This window comes from Leptodactylus fuscus, unplaced genomic scaffold (genome assembly GCF_031893055.1).
Source record: "Leptodactylus fuscus isolate aLepFus1 unplaced genomic scaffold, aLepFus1.hap2 HAP2_SCAFFOLD_309, whole genome shotgun sequence".
NCBI lineage: Eukaryota > Metazoa > Chordata > Amphibia > Anura > Leptodactylidae > Leptodactylus > Leptodactylus fuscus.
This window is the reverse complement of record NW_027440332.1, coordinates 63,898-84,885: the sequence shown is the minus strand read 5'-3', so window position 1 is coordinate 84,885 and position 20,988 is coordinate 63,898. Positions and strand designations below refer to the sequence as shown.

General features: G+C 46.1%; 1 protein-coding gene across 1 annotated transcript in view; it reads left to right on the top strand.

The window, feature by feature from the left end:
* LOC142187907 (KN motif and ankyrin repeat domains 1-like) overlaps positions 1 to 20,988 on the top strand; it is a 28,094-nt gene that overhangs the window by 5,002 nt on the left and 2,104 nt on the right. The window contains exons 2-3 of the mRNA XM_075261708.1: positions 11,458 to 11,527; positions 16,381 to 18,286. Of these exons, the coding sequence (XP_075117809.1) occupies positions 11,491 to 11,527; positions 16,381 to 18,230 (1,887 nt within the window). The 5' untranslated portion in view covers positions 11,458 to 11,490 and the 3' untranslated portion in view covers positions 18,231 to 18,286. The remainder of the gene's footprint in view (positions 1 to 11,457; positions 11,528 to 16,380; positions 18,287 to 20,988) is intronic.

Genomic DNA, 20,988 nt, shown 5'->3' with positions numbered 1-20,988 from the left:
CCCTCATTTCTTGCTACTGCCATATAGTGCCAGTGTCTGACTGGTAATTCAAAGAATATATTGGGGTTACGTGCACCCACAATTTTTACTACTGGTATACAGTGCCATTGTCTGACTGGGAATTCAAAGAATATATTGGGAATACAAATACCCTCATTTCTTGCTACTGCCATATAGTGCCAGTTTCTGACTTGGAATTCAAAGAATATATTGGGGTTACGTGCACCCACAATTTTTACTACTGGTATACAGTGCCATTGTCTGACTGGGAATTCAAAGAGTATATTGGGAATACAAATACCCTCATTTCTTGCTACTGCCATATAGTGCCAGTTTCTGACTGGTAATTCAAAGAATATATTGGGGTTACGTGCACCCACAATTTTTACTACTGGTATACAGTGCCATTGTCTGACTGGGAATTCAAAGAATATATTGGGGTTATAAATACCCTCATTTCTTGCTACTGCCATATAGTGCCAGTTTCTGACTGGTAATTCAAAGAATATATTGGGGTTACGTGCACCCACAATTTTTACTACTGGTATACAGTGCCAATTTCTAACTAGGAATTCAAAATGCGCAAGGCTCCCGGAAAGGGACGTGGACGAGGCCGTGGGCGAGGTCGGGGGAATGGTTCTGGGGAGCAAGGTAGCAGTGAAGCCACAGGGCGTCCCGTGCCTACTCCTGTGGGGCAGCAAGCATTGCGCCACTCCACAGTGCCAGGGTTGCTTGCCACATTAACTAAACTGCAGGGTACAAACCTTAGTAGGCCCGAGAACCAGGAACAGGTCTTGCAATGGCTGTCAGAGAACGCTTACAGCACATTGTCCAGCAGCCAGTCAGACTCTGCCTCCTCTCCTCCTATTACCCAACAGTCTTGTCTTCCTTCCTCCCAAAATTCCGAAGCTTTACAGAACAATAACCCAAACTGTCCCTGCTCCCCAGAGCTGTTCTCCGCTCCTTTCATTGTCCCTCAACCTGCCTCTCCACGTCACGATTCCACGAACCTAACAGAGGAGCATCTGTGTCCAGATGCTCAAACACTAGAGTCTCCTCCATCTCCGTTCGATTTGGTGGTGGATGACCAGCAACCCACCCTCATCGACGATGATGTGACGCAGTTGCCGTCAGGGCATCCAGTTGACTGGCGCATTGTGCGGGAGGAGGAGATGAGACAGGAGTTGGAAGAGGAAGTGGTGGATGATGAGGACACTGACCCGACCTGGACAGGGGGGATGTCAAGCGGGGAAAGTAGTGTGGATGTTGAGGCAGGTGCAGCACCAAAAAGGGTAGCTAGAGGCAGAGGCAGAGGTCAGCAGCTTAGGCGAAGCCAGGCCACACCCGGAATCTCCCAAGATGTTCCAGTTCGTACCCAGCCCCGAAAAACTCCCACCTCGAGGGCACGTTTCTCGAAGGTGTGGAGTTTTTTCAAGGAATGCGCCGAGGACAGATATAGTGTTGTCTGCACAATTTGCCTCTCGAAATTGATTAGGGGCTCTGAGAAGAGCAACCTGTCCACCACTTCAATGCGCCGTCATTTGGAATCCAAGCACTGGAATCAGTGGCAGGCAGCAACGGCAGGACAAAGGCCGCCTGCCGTTCACGCCACTGCCACTGCCTCTGCCTCTGCCTCTGCCACTGCCACTGCTGACTGTGCTGGCGATGCACTCCAGAGGACGAGCCAGGACACCACTTCATCTGCCTCCGCCACTTTGTTGACTTCTACCTCATCCTCCCCTGGTCCTGTCTTATCTCCTTCTCCTGCACCATCAAAGGCACCATCAGGCGTTTCTTTACAACAACCCACCATCTCTCAGACATTGGAGCGGCGGCAGAAATACACTGCTAACCACCCACACGCGCAAGCCTTGAACGCCAACATCGCTAAACTGCTGGCCCAGGAGATGTTGGCGTTCCGGCTTGTTGAAACTCCCGCCTTCCTGGACCTGATGGCAACTGCGGCACCTCGCTATGCCGTCCCTAGCCGTCACTACTTCTCCCGGTGTGCCGTCCCCGCCTTGCACCAGCACGTGTCACTCAACATCAGGCGGGCCCTTAGTTCCGCGCTTTGCACAAAGGTCCACTTGACCACCGACGCGTGGACAAGTGCATGCGGACAGGGACGCTACATTTCACTGACGGCACACTGGGTGAATGTAGTTGAGGCTGGGACTGCTTCCCAAACTGGCCCGGTGTACCTCGTCTCCCCGCCTAACATTCCTGGCAGGGACACGAGAAGAACACCCCCCTCCTCCTCCTCCTCTACCGCCTCCTCCTCCGCCACCGCCTCCTCCTCCGCCACCGCCTCCTCCTCCGCTGTTAGATTGACCCCAGCTACGAGTTGGAAACGTTGCAGCACTGGCGTTGGTAGACGTCAGCAGGCTGTGCTGAAGCTGATCAGCTTGGGGGACAGACAGCACACTGCCTCCGAGGTGAGGGATGCCCTCCTCGATGAGACGGCAATATGGTTTGAGCCGCTGCACCTGGGCCCAGGCATGGTCGTTTGTGATAACGGCCGGAACCTGGTAGCAGCTCTGGAGCTTGCCGGACTCCAACATGTTCCATGCCTGGCCCACGTCTTCAACCTAGTGGTGCAACGTTTCCTAAAGAGCTACCCCAATGTTCCAGAGCTACTGGTGAAAGTGCGACGCATGTGCGCCCACTTTCGCAAGTCGACAGTAGCCGCTGCTAGCTTAAAATCTCTCCAGCAACGCCTGCATGTGCCACAACACCGGCTTTTGTGCGACGTCCCCACACGCTGGAACTCAACGTTTCAGATGTTGAATAGAGTGGTTGAGCAGCAGAGACCTTTGATGGAATACCAGCTACAAAACCCTAGGGTGCCACAAAGTCAGCTGCCTCAGTTTCACATCCATGAGTGGCCATGGATGAGAGACCTTTGTGACATCCTACGGGTCTTTGAGGAGTCCACAAGGAGGGTGAGCTCTGAGGATGCGATGGTGAGCCTTACAATCCCGCTCTTGTGTGTTCTGAGAGAATCCCTGATTGACATCAGGGATAACTCAGATCACACAGAGGAGTTAGGGATAGCATCCGATCCGTCACAGCTGGAGAGTAGGTCCACACATCTGTCCGCTTCACTGCGTTTAATGGAGGAGGAGGAGGAGGAGGAGGAAGAAGAGTTGTCCGATGATGTGATGGTGATACAGGAGGCTTCCGGGCAACTTCGAATCGTCCCATTGTTGCAGCGCGGATGGGTAGACATGGAGGATGAGGAGGAAATGGAGATTGAACTTTCCGGTGGGGCCAGAGGAGTCATGCCAACTAACACTGTGGCAGACATGGCTGAGTTCATGTTGGGGTGCTTTACAACCGACAAGCGTATTGTCAAAATCATGGAGGACAACCAGTACTGGATCTTTGCTATCCTTGACCCCCGGTATAAAAACAACATCTCGTCTTTTATTCCGGTAGAGGGGAGGGCCAATCGCATCAATGCTTGCCACAGGCAATTGGTGCAGAATATGATGGAGATGTTTCCAGCATGTGACAGTGGCGGCAGGGAGGGCAGTTCCTCCAGTAGGCAACCAAGTTCTCACCGGTCCACACAAACGAGGGGCACACTGTCTAAGGTCTGGGACACCTTGATGGCACCCCCTCGCCAAAGTGCCGCCACGGAGGGTCCTAGTGTCACCAGGCGTGAGAAGTATAGGCGCATGTTGCGGGAATACCTTTCCGACCACAGCCCTGTCCTCTCCGACCCCTCTGCGCCCTACACGTATTGGGTGTCGAAGTTGGACCTGTGGCTTGAACTTGCCCTATATGCCTTGGAGGTGCTGTCCTGTCCTGCCGCCAGCGTCCTATCTGAGAGGGTGTTCAGTGCAGCCGGTGGCATCATCACTGACAAGCGCACCCGTCTGTCAGCTGAGAGTGCCGACCGGCTCACTTTGATAAAAATGAACCACCACTGGATAGAGCCTTCATTTTTGTGCCCACCTGTGTAAAGCACCCCAACATGAAACTCCATGTCTGTACTCAACCTCTCCAATTCCTCCGCATCCTCATACTCATCCACCATAAGCGTTGCACAATTCTGCTAATACTAGGCTCCCTCCAACATGATTTCCCCCAACTCTGCTGGTTAGAGGCTCCCTCCACCCTGATTTCCACCAACTCTGCTGGTTAGAGGCTCCCTCCACCCTGCTTTCCCACAACTCTGCTGGTTAGAGGCTCCTTCCACCATGAATTTGCCCAAACTGGGCTGTTTAGAGGCTCCCTCCACCATGAATTGGTCCAAACTGGGCTGGTTAGAGGCTCCCTCCACCATTAATTGGTCCAAACTGGGCTGGTTAGAGGCTCCCTCCACCATGAATTTGCCCAAACTGGGCTGTTTAGAGGCTCCCTCCACCATGAATTTGCCCAAACTGGGCTGTTTAGAGGCTCCCTCCACCATGAATTGGTCCAAACTGGGTTTTTTAGAGGCTCCCTCCACCATGAATTTGTCCAAACTGGGGTGGTTAGAGGCTCCCTCCACCATTAATTGGTCCAAACTGGGCTGGTTAGAGGCTCCCTCCACCATTAATTGGTCCAAACTGGGCTGGTTAGAGGCTCCCTCCACCATTAATTGGTCCAAACTGGGCTGGTTAGAGGCTCCCTCCACCATGAATTTGCCCAAACTGGGCTGTTTAGAGGCTCCCTCCACCATGAATTTGCCCAAACTGGGCTGGTTAGAGGCTCCCTCCACCATGAATTGGTCCAAACTGGGGTTTTTAGAGGCTCCCTCCACCATTAATTGGTCCAAACTGGGCTGGTTAGAGGCTCCCTCCACCATTAATTGGTCCAAACTGGGCTGGTTAGAGGCTCCCTCCACCATGAATTTGCCCAAACTGGGCTGTTTAGAGGCTCCCTCCACCATGAATTTGCCCAAACTGGGCTGGTTAGAGGCTCCCTCCACCATGAATTGGTCCAAACTGGGGTTTTTAGAGGCTCCCTCCACCATGAATTGGTCCAAACTTGGCTGTTTAGAGGCTCCCTCCACCATGAATTGGTCCAAACTGGGGTGGTTAGAGGCTCCCTCCACCATTAATTGGTCCAAACTGGGCTGGTTAGAGGCTCCCTCCACCATTAATTGGTCCAAACTGGGCTGGTTAGAGGCTCCCTCCACCATGAATTTGCCCAAACTGGGCTGTTTAGAGGCTCCCTCCACCATGAATTTGCCCAAACTGGGCTGGTTAGAGGCTCCCTCCACCATGAATTGGTCCAAACTGGGGTTTTTAGAGGCTCCCTCCACCATGAATTGGTCCAAACTGGGGTGGTTAGAGGCTCCCTCCACCATTAATTGGTCCAAACTGGGCTGGTTAGAGGCTCCCTCCACCATTAATTGGTCCAAACTGGGCTGGTTAGAGGCTCCCTCCACCATGAATTTGCCCAAACTGGGCTGTTTAGAGGCTCCCTCCACCATGAATTTGCCCAAACTGGGCTGGTTAGAGGCTCCCTCCACCATGAATTGGTCCAAACTGGGGTTTTTAGAGGCTCCCTCCACCATGAATTGGTCCAAACTTGGCTGTTTAGAGGCTCCCTCCACCATGAATTGGTCCAAACTGGGGTGGTTAGAGGCTCCCTCCACCATTAATTGGTCCAAACTGGGCTGGTTAGAGGCTCCCTCCACCATTAATTGGTCCAAACTGGGCTGGTTAGAGGCTCCCTCCACCATGAATTTGCCCAAACTGGGCTGTTTAGAGGCTCCCTCCACCATGAATTTGCCCAAACTGGGCTGGTTAGAGGCTCCCTCCACCATGAATTGGTCCAAACTGGGGTTTTTAGAGGCTCCCTCCACCATGAATTGGTCCAAACTGGGGTGGTTAGAGGCTCCCTCCACCATTAATTGGTCCAAACTGGGCTGGTTAGAGGCTCCCTCCACCATTAATTGGTCCAAACTGGGCTGGTTAGAGGCTCCCTCCACCATTAATTGGTCCAAACTGGGCTGGTTAGAGGCTCCCTCCACCATGAATTTGCCCAAACTGGGCTGGTTAGAGGCTCCCTCCACCATGAATTGGTCCAAACTGGGGTTTTTAGAGGCTCCCTCCACCATGAATTGGTCCAAACTGGGGTGGTTAGAGGCTCCCTCCACCATTAATTGGTCCAAACTGGGCTGGTTAGAGGCTCCCTCCACCATTAATTGGTCCAAACTGGGCTGGTTAGAGGCTCCCTCCACCATGAATTTGCCCAAACTGGGCTGGTTAGAGGCTCCCTCCACCATGAATTTGCCCAAACTGGGCTGGTTAGAGGCTCCCTCCACCATGAATTGGTCCAAACTGGGGTTTTTAGAGGCTCCCTCCACCATGAATTGGTCCAAACTTGGCTGTTTAGAGGCTCCCTCCACCATGAATTGGTCCAAACTGGGGTGGTTAGAGGCTCCCTCCACCATTAATTGGTCCAAACTGGGCTGGTTAGAGGCTCCCTCCACCATTAATTGGTCCAAACTGGGCTGGTTAGAGGCTCCCTCCACCATGAATTTGCCCAAACTGGGCTGTTTAGAGGCTCCCTCCACCATGAATTTGCCCAAACTGGGCTGGTTAGAGGCTCCCTCCACCATGAATTGGTCCAAACTGGGGTTTTTAGAGGCTCCCTCCACCATGAATTGGTCCAAACTGGGGTGGTTAGAGGCTCCCTCCACCATTAATTGGTCCAAACTGGGCTGGTTAGAGGCTCCCTCCACCATTAATTGGTCCAAACTGGGCTGGTTAGAGGCTCCCTCCACCATGAATTTGCCCAAACTGGGCTGTTTAGAGGCTCCCTCCACCATGAATTTGCCCAAACTGGGCTGGTTAGAGGCTCCCTCCACCATGAATTGGTCCAAACTGGGGTTTTTAGAGGCTCCCTCCACCATGAATTGGTCCAAACTTGGCTGTTTAGAGGCTCCCTCCACCATGAATTGGTCCAAACTGGGGTGGTTAGAGGCTCCCTCCACCATTAATTGGTCCAAACTGGGCTGGTTAGAGGCTCCCTCCACCATTAATTGGTCCAAACTGGGCTGGTTAGAGGCTCCCTCCACCATGAATTTGCCCAAACTGGGCTGTTTAGAGGCTCCCTCCACCATGAATATGCCCAAACTGGGCTGGTTAGAGGCTCCCTCCACCATGAATTGGTCCAAACTGGGGTGGTTAGAGGCTCCCTCCACCATTAATTGGTCCAAACTGGGCTGGTTAGAGGCTCCCTCCACCATGAATTGGTCCAAACTGGGGTTTTTAGAGGCTCCCTCCACCATGAATTGGTCCAAACTTGGCTGTTTAGAGGCTCCCTCCACCATTAATTGGTCCAAACTGGGCTGGTTAGAGGCTCCCTCCACCATGAATTGGTCCAAACTGGGTTTTTTAGAGGCTCCCTCCACCATGAATTTGCCCAAACTGGGCTGTTTAGAGGCTCCCTCCACCATGAATTGGTCCAAACTGGGTTTTTTAGAGGCTCCCTCCACCATGAATTGGTCCAAACTTGGCTGTTTAGAGGCTCCCTCCACCATTAATTGGTCCAAACTGGGCTGGTTAGAGGCTCCCTCCACCATGAATTGGTCCAAACTGGGTTTTTTAGAGGCTCCCTCCACCATGAATTTGCCCAAACTGGGCTGTTTAGAGGCTCCCTCCACCATGAATTGGTCCAAACTGGGTTTTTTAGAGGCTCCCTCCACCATTAATTGGTCCAAACTGGGCTGGTTAGAGGCTCCCTCCACCATTAATTGGTCCAAACTGGGCTGGTTAGAGGCTCCCTCCACCATTAATTGGTCCAAACTGGGCTGGTTAGAGGCTCCCTCCACCATTAATTGGTCCAAACTGGGCTGGTTAGAGGCTCCCTCCACCATGAATTTGCCCAAACTGGGCTGGTTAGAGGCTCCCTCCACCATGAATTGGTCCAAACTGGGGTTTTTAGAGGCTCCCTCCACCATGAATTGGTCCAAACTGGGGTGGTTAGAGGCTCCCTCCACCATTAATTGGTCCAAACTGGGCTGGTTAGAGGCTCCCTCCACCATTAATTGGTCCAAACTGGGCTGGTTAGAGGCTCCCTCCACCATGAATTTGCCCAAACTGGGCTGTTTAGAGGCTCCCTCCACCATGAATTTGCCCAAACTGGGCTGGTTAGAGGCTCCCTCCACCATGAATTGGTCCAAACTGGGGTTTTTAGAGGCTCCCTCCACCATGAATTGGTCCAAACTGGGGTGGTTAGAGGCTCCCTCCACCATTAATTGGTCCAAACTGGGCTGGTTAGAGGCTCCCTCCACCATTAATTGGTCCAAACTGGGCTGGTTAGAGGCTCCCTCCACCATGAATTTGCCCAAACTGGGCTGGTTAGAGGCTCCCTCCACCATGAATTTGCCCAAACTGGGCTGGTTAGAGGCTCCCTCCACCATGAATTGGTCCAAACTGGGGTTTTTAGAGGCTCCCTCCACCATGAATTGGTCCAAACTTGGCTGTTTAGAGGCTCCCTCCACCATGAATTGGTCCAAACTGGGGTGGTTAGAGGCTCCCTCCACCATTAATTGGTCCAAACTGGGCTGGTTAGAGGCTCCCTCCACCATTAATTGGTCCAAACTGGGCTGGTTAGAGGCTCCCTCCACCATGAATTTGCCCAAACTGGGCTGTTTAGAGGCTCCCTCCACCATGAATTTGCCCAAACTGGGCTGGTTAGAGGCTCCCTCCACCATGAATTGGTCCAAACTGGGGTGGTTAGAGGCTCCCTCCACCATTAATTGGTCCAAACTGGGCTGGTTAGAGGCTCCCTCCACCATGAATTGGTCCAAACTGGGGTTTTTAGAGGCTCCCTCCACCATGAATTGGTCCAAACTTGGCTGTTTAGAGGCTCCCTCCACCATTAATTGGTCCAAACTGGGCTGGTTAGAGGCTCCCTCCACCATGAATTGGTCCAAACTGGGTTTTTTAGAGGCTCCCTCCACCATGAATTTGCCCAAACTGGGCTGTTTAGAGGCTCCCTCCACCATGAATTGGTCCAAACTGGGTTTTTTAGAGGCTCCCTCCACCATGAATTGGTCCAAACTTGGCTGTTTAGAGGCTCCCTCCACCATTAATTGGTCCAAACTGGGCTGGTTAGAGGCTCCCTCCACCATGAATTGGTCCAAACTGGGTTTTTTAGAGGCTCCCTCCACCATGAATTTGCCCAAACTGGGCTGTTTAGAGGCTCCCTCCACCATGAATTGGTCCAAACTGGGTTTTTTAGAGGCTCCCTCCACCATTAATTGGTCCAAACTGGGCTGGTTAGAGGCTCCCTCCACCATTAATTGGTCCAAACTGGGCTGGTTAGAGGCTCCCTCCACCATGAATTTGCCCAAACTGGGCTGGTTAGAGGCTCCCTCCACCATGAATTGGTCCAAACTGGGTTTTTTAGAGGCTCCCTCCACCATGAATTTGCCCAAACTGGGCTGGTTAGAGGCTCCCTCCACCATGAATTGGTCCAAACTGGGGTTTTTAGAGGCTCCCTCCACCATGAATTTGCCCAAACTCTGCTGGTTAGAGGCTCAATCCACCCTGATTTTCAAAACAAATGTTGGTGCCAACCTCAACTTACTACAAGGGCCAAATTCACTGCTGGTGACAAGCTCTCCTCACTGCAAGTGCCAAATACACATGTTTCAAGGTGTTTTCCTACTGTCAGAGAGGTGGTATTGAGTGTGTAAAGTGTGTAGTTGTTAGGCTGTGATGTTGGGGTAATAGAGGGTCTTTGGTGTGTTAGATGCCCCCAGACATGCTTCCCCTGCTGTCCCAGTGTCATTCCAGAGGTGTTGGCATCATTTCCTGGGGTGTCATAGTGGACTTGGTGACCCTCCAGACACGGATTTGGGTTTCCCCCTTAACGAGTATCTGTTCCCCATAGACTATAATGGGGTTCGAAACCCGTTCGAACACACGAACATTGAGCGGCTGTTCGAATCGAATTTCGAACCTCGAACATTTTAGTGTTCGCTCATCTCTAAAACTGTGCATAGCCAGTCAGTAGGTCGTGGCCCAGCCTGCTGGCTGCCACAGCAACCCCTCGGAACCCACAATCTAATCGCAGGGGCGTTCAAGAGGTGACAGGGGGGAATGGGGTGATCTTACCCCGGACCCTCTTGATGCTGTCATTGCTATTGACCATGACTTCCAATGGCTTAATCTGCTGGAGTCGGAGTATCTTCCGACTCCAGTGGCTGGTCCCAACCCTCAGCTGTGTAATACAGCCAAATTCCGGTAGTAATGTTGCAGGTACAGCTCCCGTGGCATTACAGCGCCGTATTATTACGGCGTGGAGCGTTAGCTATATGCTCAGTGCAATATAATAGTACGGCGCAGAACGGGAAGGGGTCAAACTGAGCCACACTGCAATAATTGCAACAGAGTAACTTGCCAATTATCAAGTCATCTTGGCATGTTTTGTTGCATCTAGTTTGAGGTTTTTCGTTTTGATACACTATACACGTTGGCCGCATCTTTCACAGCTCATGGGCAAAGCTGGAAAAAGACTGGGACCTTCTGGGACAGTAACGCCTTGGCCTGACATATTTATATAATAACTGACACCAGTTTTCTGGTGTGAGTTAAACAGGAAATTTACGTCACAAACTGGCATAGATTTCCTCTGTCTATTCTGGTCCATGGGCATGTGCCTGACTTATAAAGAGGTCAAAGATGCTTGATAAATTAGATGGGCCTTGTGCCTGTCAGGTCCTTTATTAACAACAGCCTAGTAAATGGCAGTAATAATAAAGGATGTTAAGCTACAGTTACATAACTGTGATTAATGGCTGTTTGACGACAGTTTTTTTAATGGACATCACATGGCAACATGAAATTCAATCAGTGAATGGAGGCTATTCACATGACTGTTATTTTGATGATCCATTGTCCTGGACCTTCAAAATAAAGGTCATGTCCTATTTTTAGCAGCATTCATGGATCCCTCCTAACGCTCTGTAAATTTGGATGCCCCTCAAGTGCAAGACAGCCATGAAAATTGAACGTTTTTTTATGGCCGTTTTGCACCTCAGTCAAACGCGACGGTTTTGGAAAACGCAGGGTGTCCGCAATGTGATTTTTCCGCAGAGTGGGCATGGGATTGACATGAATCCCATCCACTTTGCAAGTACTGTAAACTGCCGCTATTTTTATCATGGCATTTCAGCTGCAGCCAAATCGCTGCGTTTCCGGCCCGTGGGGCCCCAGCCTTATAGTGCAAATTATGAAGGAATTCTGGTGCATTTTACATTTTACTCTCCTTCAGAGTCCCCGTGAGTCCTGAACACTTCGTCATAGTTTTGCACATCTGGGCCTCTTGAAGAAATCATAGCAAATGTGTGATAGATACTACAAATTATGTGTGCTGCATGATTTTTGTAATGCCATATGTACTATTATATGTCAATGAAATTTACATGGTGTATTTTATTTGCAATTCATAAGTATGTTAAATATGTCTTAATTCTGTTCTGAATTAATCTTGTCTTTTTAATAGGTATACTGTGCTTCTGGTGTCCCATCCGTCAGGATGACAGAGTCCATTAATCTACGAAATGACCTTCCAGGTAATTCAGTTACTGATTCTTTAAATGGCAATATAGAAACAGAAAATGGGAAATAAGGGTTAGGGATATATGCATCACTGAAGCTGATGTGTATATATATTGTGGGGAATCGTTCAGGTAGATACATTGTAGCAGTGCAGGAAACAGGGACACAGACAATGGATTGCACACAGGTTCAGGCTTTATTCACATGTAACGCATACACTGCTTTTGCAAAGCCACAGGATAAACAAAACAAAACTCTTCTCGGCTGACAAAATAAATTAAACGTAAGGAAACTTTTCCCTGACTATACAGGAGACTGGCTACCAGCCTCCCACCTTGGCAATACCAACGGGTGGCACAGTACCTGCTTTGGAGGTCCGGGCTGGACAGCCCATCTCTGTCAGTGTGGTGCCACCTTGCTAGTCTTCACACTCAGACTGTTATTAGGGCCTGATTAGTCAGCTGATCTCCCTGGTGTGAGTTTTTACCAAACACCCTTTAGCTGCCTGGCTGGGACATACCTGTGTTCCCAGACCACACCCTTCACTCTCTCTCTCTCTCTCTCTCTCTCTCTCTCTCTCTCTCTCTCTCTCTCTCTCTCTCTCTCTCTCTCTCTCTCTCTCTCTCTCTCTCTCTCTCTCTCTCTCTCTCTCTATATATATATATATATACACATAATGTTTTACTGTTGGTTGCAGGTGATGTCAGTGACTTTGGCAACAATGCATTAAAAATGTGATGAAATGCAACCACTAACTGTTACATTAAAGATGTTTGTTTTGGTACCGTGTTAGCCAGTGGTTATAACTAAAGAATATAACTAAAAAACACTTTCTAGAGGCTGCATATTTATGTACAACAGGACACATAGGGATAGGATTACAGGAGGGAAGGGGGGAAGAGGCTTATTACTATATACTTATAACAACAAACAATCAATTGCCAGATCCCCCAGTTCTTATCTTAATGGCTGTCTTAATGATGTGTATAAAAAGACATAAACCCACGTGAGATGTTCATCCCATTGTCCAACGTCTGGAATAGGGTCATGGCCTTGTACTCATAAATCAGTCGCTGTTTCCTTGATTTAAAGTTCCCTTTTAAGATCAAGATTTTCATGTCATTGATGATGCTGTGGTCTTCCTGGCAAAAATGATTTGGCACGGGAAGATCAGTTCTCTGTTGTTTGATTGTATGGCGATGTGAATTAATTCTCATTCTGAGTTTCTGACCAGTCTCTCCAACATACAGATTTTCAGTGGAACATTTGGTGCAAATGATCAAATACACCACATTAGGTGTGTTACAGGTGAACGTACCTGGGATTTTATATTCCCTGTTAGACTTTGGTATCTCTATCTTGTCAGTGGTCAGTATGTGGGGGCAAGTTTTGCACCTCTTCTGTCCACATGGGAATGTTCCTTTGTTAGTTGGAGGTGACAGAGAGCTGCTAATAATCATATTCCTGAGGTTTGGTGGCTGTCTGTAGCATAGGAGAGGGGGGTCAGAAAATATGGATTTTAGACGGTTGTCTTTTTGCAGTAGTGGATGTAATTTGCGTGTGATTCCTCTCAGCATCTCCAGGTGGGGGTTGTATGTGACAACCAGGGGTACCCGAGTGTTCTCCTGTTTGGTATTGTATTTTAATAACTCCGATCTTGGTATCCTGGTGGCTCTGGTGATTTGGTTATCAACTGTTCTTGGATGGTAACCCTGCCTCAAGAATGTGTTTTTGAGGCCCCCAAGGTGTTCGTCCCTATCTGCAGGGTTTGAACATATGCGATGGTATCTGATGGCCTGGCTGTATACAATGGAGTTCTTTATGTGTTTAGGATGAAAACTATCCCATCTTAGGTACGTAGGGCGGTCAATTGGTTTCCGATACAGCGATGTCTCAATTTTGTTGTCCTGTATCTTGATGACTGCATCCAGGAAGTTTATTTCGGAGAAGGAGTGATTGAGCGTCAGGTTGATGGTGGGATGGAACTGGTTGAACTGTTCATGGAAGGTTTTCAGCTGTTCCTCAGACCCGGTCCAAATGATTAGGATATCATCAATGAAGCGATAGTAGGCCCGAGGCCTAATGGTGCAGGTGGAGAGGAAGTCACTCTCCAGCTTGGCCATGAAGAGATTAGCGTACTGTGGCGCCATTTTGCTCCCCATTGCGGTGCCGGTCCGTTGTAAATAGATGCAGTCACCAAAGGAGAAGTAATTGTGAGTGAGGATGAATTTTGTCAGTTTCACCACCGATTCAGCGTTCATACCTCGCTTTTCCATGAAAAACTGGCAGGCATTTATACCGTCCTGGTGTGGGATGTTGGAGTACAGGGATTCTACATCCATGGTGGCCAGGATGGTTCCATCTGGAAGGGGACCTATAGTGGATAGTTTGTTTAATAGGTCTGTAGTATCCTGTAGGTAGCTGGCTGTATCATTCACTAGGGGTTTCAGAGTGCCCTCCACCCATCCAGAGATTTGTTCAGTGAGAGTCCCAACACATGAGATGATCGGTCTCCCTGGGTTCCCAGGTTTGTGCAGTTTTGGAAGCATATAAAAAGTCCCTGTCCTAGGGCTTGCTGGTATGAGGCTGCTTATGCTTATTGCTCCATCAGATAGGCCGGAGATAACCTTTTTTAGTTTTTTGGAGTACTCCACTGTGGGGTCTGAATCCAACTTGGAGTAGTAGTGTGTGTCATTCAGCTGTCTGTGTGCCTCCTGTATGTAGTCTGATGTGTTCATCATGACTATAGCACCACCCTTGTCCGCTGGTTTAATGATGATGTCGTTATTATTTCTCAGAGATTTTATGGCCCTTCTTTCCTGGGCAGTGATGTTAGATGGCAGTGCTTTATTTGTATCCAGTATAGTGGATTTGACCATGTGTCTGAAACAGTCTATGTAATTATCCAAATCAAAATTTCGTCCAGTTGGAGGTGTCCAATCAGATGTCTCCTTTTTTGCTAAGATTGGAATCTCTGAAGGGGTAGGTTGAGTCTCCTCTGTGTCATCTGTGTCATGAAAATATTCTCTCAGGCGCAGTCTCCTGAAAAAATCCTCCATGTCGCTGCACAGTTCAATTTTATCCATGGTTTTAGAAGGACAAAATGAGAGTCCCCTGGAGAGTACCCCAAATTCTGCTTTGGTGGGTTCATAGGTGGAGAGATTTATACACATCATTAAGACAGCCATTAAGATAAGAACTGGGGGATCTGGCAATTGATTGTTTGTTGTTATAAGTATATAGTAATAAGCCTCTTCCCCCCTTCCCTCCTGTAATCCTATCCCTATGTGTCCTGTTGTACATAAATATGCAGCCTCTAGAAAGTGTTTTTTAGTTATATCTGAAGAAGAAGCTCATAGGAAGCTTCGAAACGTCATATTCTGTCATCATTATGAGTTAGCCATTAAAAAAGGTATCACCTACTGAAGACTTGCAAAGTTTTTTTTGTTTTTTATACGTTAAAGATGGTAAAAGATCACCCAACAAACAAGGGTTGACACCTTATATAGGTCAATTGTTGGTGATCTTTTACACTGTGTAACATGGAATTTAAATACATTTCTCTACATGCTGTGCATGCCAATACTGTTTAATCCTATGATTACATACTCTTGTATGGGAACAGCAGTTTTGCACAACCTATCAGGATCTGCAGCTGTTGCCAAACTACAGCTCTCAGTATCCCAATCATGATGGAAGTTGTAGTTTTGCAACAGATGCTGGACCACATTGACAAGCCCTGTAGTGGAATTTGCCTATGTTAATGTGGGACAACCCAGGCCCATGATGAACAAAGCAGACTTTTTTCTCCTAAAGTGCATGCATTGCCTCGTCCCCACACAGTATAATATGCCCCACAGTGGCCCCCATGCAGTATAAAAAGCGCCACAGTGGCTTCCATGCAGTATAATAAGCTCCACAGTGGCCCTCACACAGTATAATATGCTCAACACAGTGGTCACGCATAGTATAATATGCACCACAGTGGCTAGTGCTATTATTATACATTGGGGTCACCTTAGACCTCAGAGTATAATAATTGGAGGCCCATGGGAGGTGATGGAAGATAACAAACACTTATACTCACCTTACCTCACCTCACCTGGGCAAGCAATCACCTCTCCAGGCTGTCTCAGGCAATCACAGGCCCCAGCAGTGACCCCTTGGGACATATGACCTCAGTCACAGACCGAAAGAGGATGCTGGGGATGGTCGGAAGCCCAAGAGAGGTGAGTATAAGAATTTATTTTTACTTACCTTCCTTGGGAAGATTCTGTGTATAGCGTTGGGAAACCTGGTTTTCATGTCATGGTGTTGCGTGGCCCTTGACATCTTCCATTTAAGGATTATAGAGGCCACTGTGTGAACCTTGACTGCTGCAGAAATTCTTTTGTAACATTGGCCAGATCTGTGCCTAACCACAATTCTGTCTCTGTGCTCCTTGGGCAGTTCCTTTGATGTTTTATATAGACAAGTGTGTACCTTTCCTAATTAAGTCCAATCAGTTTAATTAAACACAGCTGGACTCCAATGTAGGAGTAGATCCATCTTAAGGAGGATGAGAAGGAAATGGGCAGCATGTGAGTTAAATATGAGTGTCACAGCAAAGGGTCTGAATACTTATGACCATGTGATATTTCAGTTTTTCTTTTTTAATACATTTGCAAAAATATCTACATTTCTGTTTCTTTCTGTCAAGATGGTGTGCTGAGTGTACATTAAAGAGAAATAAAATTAACTTATTTGATTTTAGCAAATGGCTGCAATGAAACAAAGTTGGAAAAAATTAAAGGGGTCTAAATACTTTCCATACCACTGTATTTTACTACAATACTATAATTTTTTTCTTTTGTTTTAACTTTAACAGATTTAAGAGGTCCATTTTTGGACTGGGTCCAGAATGAAAACAAGAAAACACCGTATTCTGTTGAAACTCCATATGGTTTTCAGCTAGATTTGGATTTTCTGAAGTATGTGGAAGATATCCAGAGTGGTCAAACTTTAAAGAAACTGCAAGCCAATCGAAAACAAAGGGCACCACTTCGTTCCACATCATCTTTAAGAAGTCTTTCAAGCCAAACAGGTGTTTGGGTTTCAACTGAATCTTTAGATTTTAGTGAAGATGGAACATCAGATTCAGTTTTTTTCGCAGGCAGCAGATCAGAAACCAATTTCTCACACAGTAAAGAAATGTTGGCCTTGAGAAAATCCAACCCAGTATCTCCAACACCCATTTTTAAACTTCTTCCACCTCCACCACCAAAGAATATTGTAAAGAATTCTCAAGTTGAGAAAACACTAAAGGAGACTAGCAGGAGACTTCTAGAAGAACATCTAACAATATGCTACGCAGAAATGCAGGATAGATCTCACCAGTCTTCCAATCTGTCTAAACTTAGCAAAACTAGTAGAAGTTCACCAAACCTTACCCAAACATCATTAACTGTTCATCAGATTAAAAGTGGAGAAACTCCTGCCTTGTCAAATCAAAGTTTCACAGGATCTGCCAAAAAAAGTCCTATAAATTCTGGGAGAAGTACCCCTGCAGCTAACCTTTCTCCAGCTCATCTTCAATATATTCGTGAGCAGATGGCTGCCTCATTAAAGCGACTGAAAGATCTGGAAGACCAGGTAAAGATTATTCCTGCATTGCAGATGAAGATTTCAACTTTGGAAAGAGAGAACAAACAGCTGATATGTGATTTGGAGAAACAAAAATACAGCATGGTTGATAATGGACAAACAAGTGTCACAGATTCTATGTCGAATGATATTGATAGGAACAACAAAAAAGAAGTTCGATGTGAGCAAAAAAGGTATTTGGAAGCTGCAGGACATAAAACAAGCAAAATAGCTGAGTTAAAAAGACTCACAGAGAAGCTAAGTGATTCAGATAGGAATTTAGGGATCAAGAAAATGGTAGGTGAAAAAACATTTAACAATCAACCAACAATAAAGGAGAAGACTCAGAAGTCTGTCACAGTTGGGGAAGATCGTAGTATGGCAGATTGTGTGTTTTATTACAGAAATAATCAAGAAAAGAAAAGTATTGCAGTCCAAGCCTCGCCAGAAACTAAAGATGCTAGTGAATGGGTTATGGAAACTTTATTGGGATTATCTTCTGAAGTCGAGAAGGAGATACAGCTTCTTCAGCATACAGTAGAACATCAGAAGTTAGTTATCAGTATGCTTGAAGATCATGTAAAGGCTGCAGCTGATGAATTGGAAGAGCTGCGGATAGCTGTTACCTCTAGGCAATCTATAATGGATAAAGACTTACCTAAAGAAAATTCAGTGGTATCATTATGTGAAGCGTCTTTGCCACATGACAAGGAATTATCTGAATATGGTTTAAAAGCAGTAGATACAGATATAAATTGCACATCTTTCTCTGACATATTGGATACTACAGAGGCAGACTTACCAAATTCTATACTAAAAAGTCACGCAAAAAGCACAGAGGTCCAATCAATATGTGATGCAACAAGTTATGTAGGTCAACAGAGTACCAACCAGAAAATGTACCAAGTGTCAGAGGAATTGGTAACAGTCCTTGAGAGTAACGATATCAAAAGTTCTATAGTCCTGTATGACAAAAATGAAACCAAAGGTTTTGTAAATGGAAAAAATGAGTATGACTTATCCTCAGAAGTAAAGGACAAAGAGATAAGCATTACTGAAAAACTCAATGAATATGAAAGATGGTGCAGATGGTGATAAACAAAATGAAGATGTAGAGAGAAGTGGTAGTTTAAAAACATTACATACACTGGGTAAGTAAACCAAAGCAACCAAATTGCAGACTTGTGTCATCGTTTGGAATTGTAACATACTATTTATCTGTAAAAATTTAACCACATCTTCATGGTATATAACAAGGTGCCCATAGTGAGCAAACATATGTTGAAAGGGTATACTAAAAAACATTCAGTAGTTTTTCCACTATATACACCCATCCCCTGTCTTTAGGATAAGGTGTAAGCATCTGATCACTAAGGGTCTGATAGCTGGGACACTCAATGATCAAAAGAATGGGGCCCCCAAAAGTTCCATATGAATGATAGACCAACATCGTCATCCTGTTTACTTCCATCGGACTACTGAAGATCAAATAAAAATGTATACTGCAAAATATAATGGTTTTTTAGCGGCAAACTGCATCAGATATATGCAACAGAAAACCTACAGATGCATACCTCTGTCTAACTCTATACTGTATGTTCAGAAGAATTGTTTTGAATGGTCATACAAACTTAAATAGTCACTAAACTTTAGAACAACCTAGTTCCATTAAACAGCATGTGATTCTAGACCAAAATGTAATGCACTTTATTTAAAAATGTAGATTTTTTCTTTAAAAAAAAAACCCCAAAAATAAATCTAATAAAACCCTTCCTGCCATTTGTCTCCCTTCTAGCTAATCTTCTGTTCGCTCCATGTTATTAGGGAAATCCTGTCCATAGATACATCAGACTTGGTTTTGCTGACAGCATGTCTGAAAACTTTCTCTGTGCACTGGACTGAACATTCTCGTATCTAATTCATGCAGCTTTACTGACTGAGCTCATAGATTGCTCTTTTCCTATGTTAGACATCTTTTTAGCTGCATCATGCCTGTAAGAATTGTCTCCTGTACTTGCAGTCCAATGTCCCTGAGTTTCCTATGTTCTGATGTATAGGACTTTTCTCCAATATTTGTTTCCTATTTTACAGTTACTACTGGCAGAATTACATTATTAACCAATAGTTGTAGTAGTAATGGAAAGGAGAGGAGGCAGACTGCTACAAGATGTAGTGATTAATGGCACTATTTTGGTGTAACTATACCTCATTGATTAACTTTTATTAACTTTTTATGGAAAGGAATAAATAAAAATGATCTTATACATTTTGCGCCATTCACCATGCGGCTTAGATACTGTAGATACGGCAGTAGATTTTTCTCTGCTTCTAAAAAATGAAAACTGCATTGTGATGGGTTACTATGACTAAAGACAGCTTTGCTTTAAGACTATTTAATTAAATCTTCCCTTATGACTGTGAAAGGGGAGAAGGCTGCTGCCAAAAGGTAATTGATTTACTGACTCATTCTGTATAGTGGTAGGGCATTATCTTGAGCATGTACAAGTAAAGTTACTCATTGTTTGCATTGTATGCTGTCTGTTTTATAGCAGTTATGCAATGTAATTACAGTGCTTCCCATAGAAGTGGATGGACAAAGCTGTAATTACATCACTCGGCCACTGTGAAGCAAATGCTGTGCAATGTAAACAGTAGAGATGTCACAGCACTCACACAAGCACTCCGACCCCTTCAAACAGCTTCTACAGTTTGAACGGATAAGAACTCTAGATCCAGATTAATATAGAGATATCCCAATTCCTATGTAATAGTCAAAAAACTATGACCTTACATTGCAGTCAATTTAAATTACATAGAACTCTTTTCTATAGTGTTTTTTCAATGGGGTCAGTAGGGGTATTGAAGGGGTATTATGATAATATGAAACTACCACCCATCACTATAGGTTGACCTTGCAGATTATCAAAGTTTTGGAATGTGCACTGATCAGAAGACCCAGGGTGCTTTGTACCCTAGCTTTGAATGAAGTATAATGTTGGGCACATGCATTGCTCAATTTATTTCAATGGGTCCATGGTAAGGTGGAGTGCTGTGTTTTGACCTTCTCAAATGGTCCCATTGGAATGAATGAAGCAGTGGATACTGCCTGACCTGTCATTTCCATTCAAAACTGAGGTGCTACTTACTGTATATGCCTATTTTTTCTTATATCTGATGATGAAATATTGAGTTATTAATGGAACTTTAGTATGGCCAGAACTCTGTACACTAGTCTTAATCCAGACCTAAGCTGATGCGAGATGGGCATGAATTATTAATGGGCATAGTGAAAAGTGCGCCAGTCAAAAAATGGCAAAGATTTCAGGTATAACTGGTTTCCACCCACTTGTAAAAAGATCCAAGCAGGGCTCATAAGGAACAATAGGCGCATCTTTGATTCAAGAAAAGGACATGACTGCAAGAGTCACCACATTTACGTTCATCTATGCCAGAAAACTAGTGTAGATGGGTTAATAAATTCCTCCCCTTTATGTCCAGAAATTATTGTTATCTTTGATCAGCCACACGAGATATCATCCTCTCTTATTCATACTATAACTTTATAATCTATATAAATTTCAATTCAATATTTGAACCCCAAACTGGTGTAATATTTATGACCTCTCCTAAGTACAGTTCATCAATATCATATATACCGTATTTTCTGGACTATAAGGCGCACATAAAATCCTACGATTTCCTCAGAAATCGAAAGTGCACCTTATAGTCCGGTGCGCCTTATATATGGATGGAAGCGGCGGAACACGAGGAGCTAAGCGGCGGCCGCCGGCAAAGTCTGCGTGCCGCTTGCATACATTGCAATGGGAGCGTGCCATTCAAATAGTATTCGCTC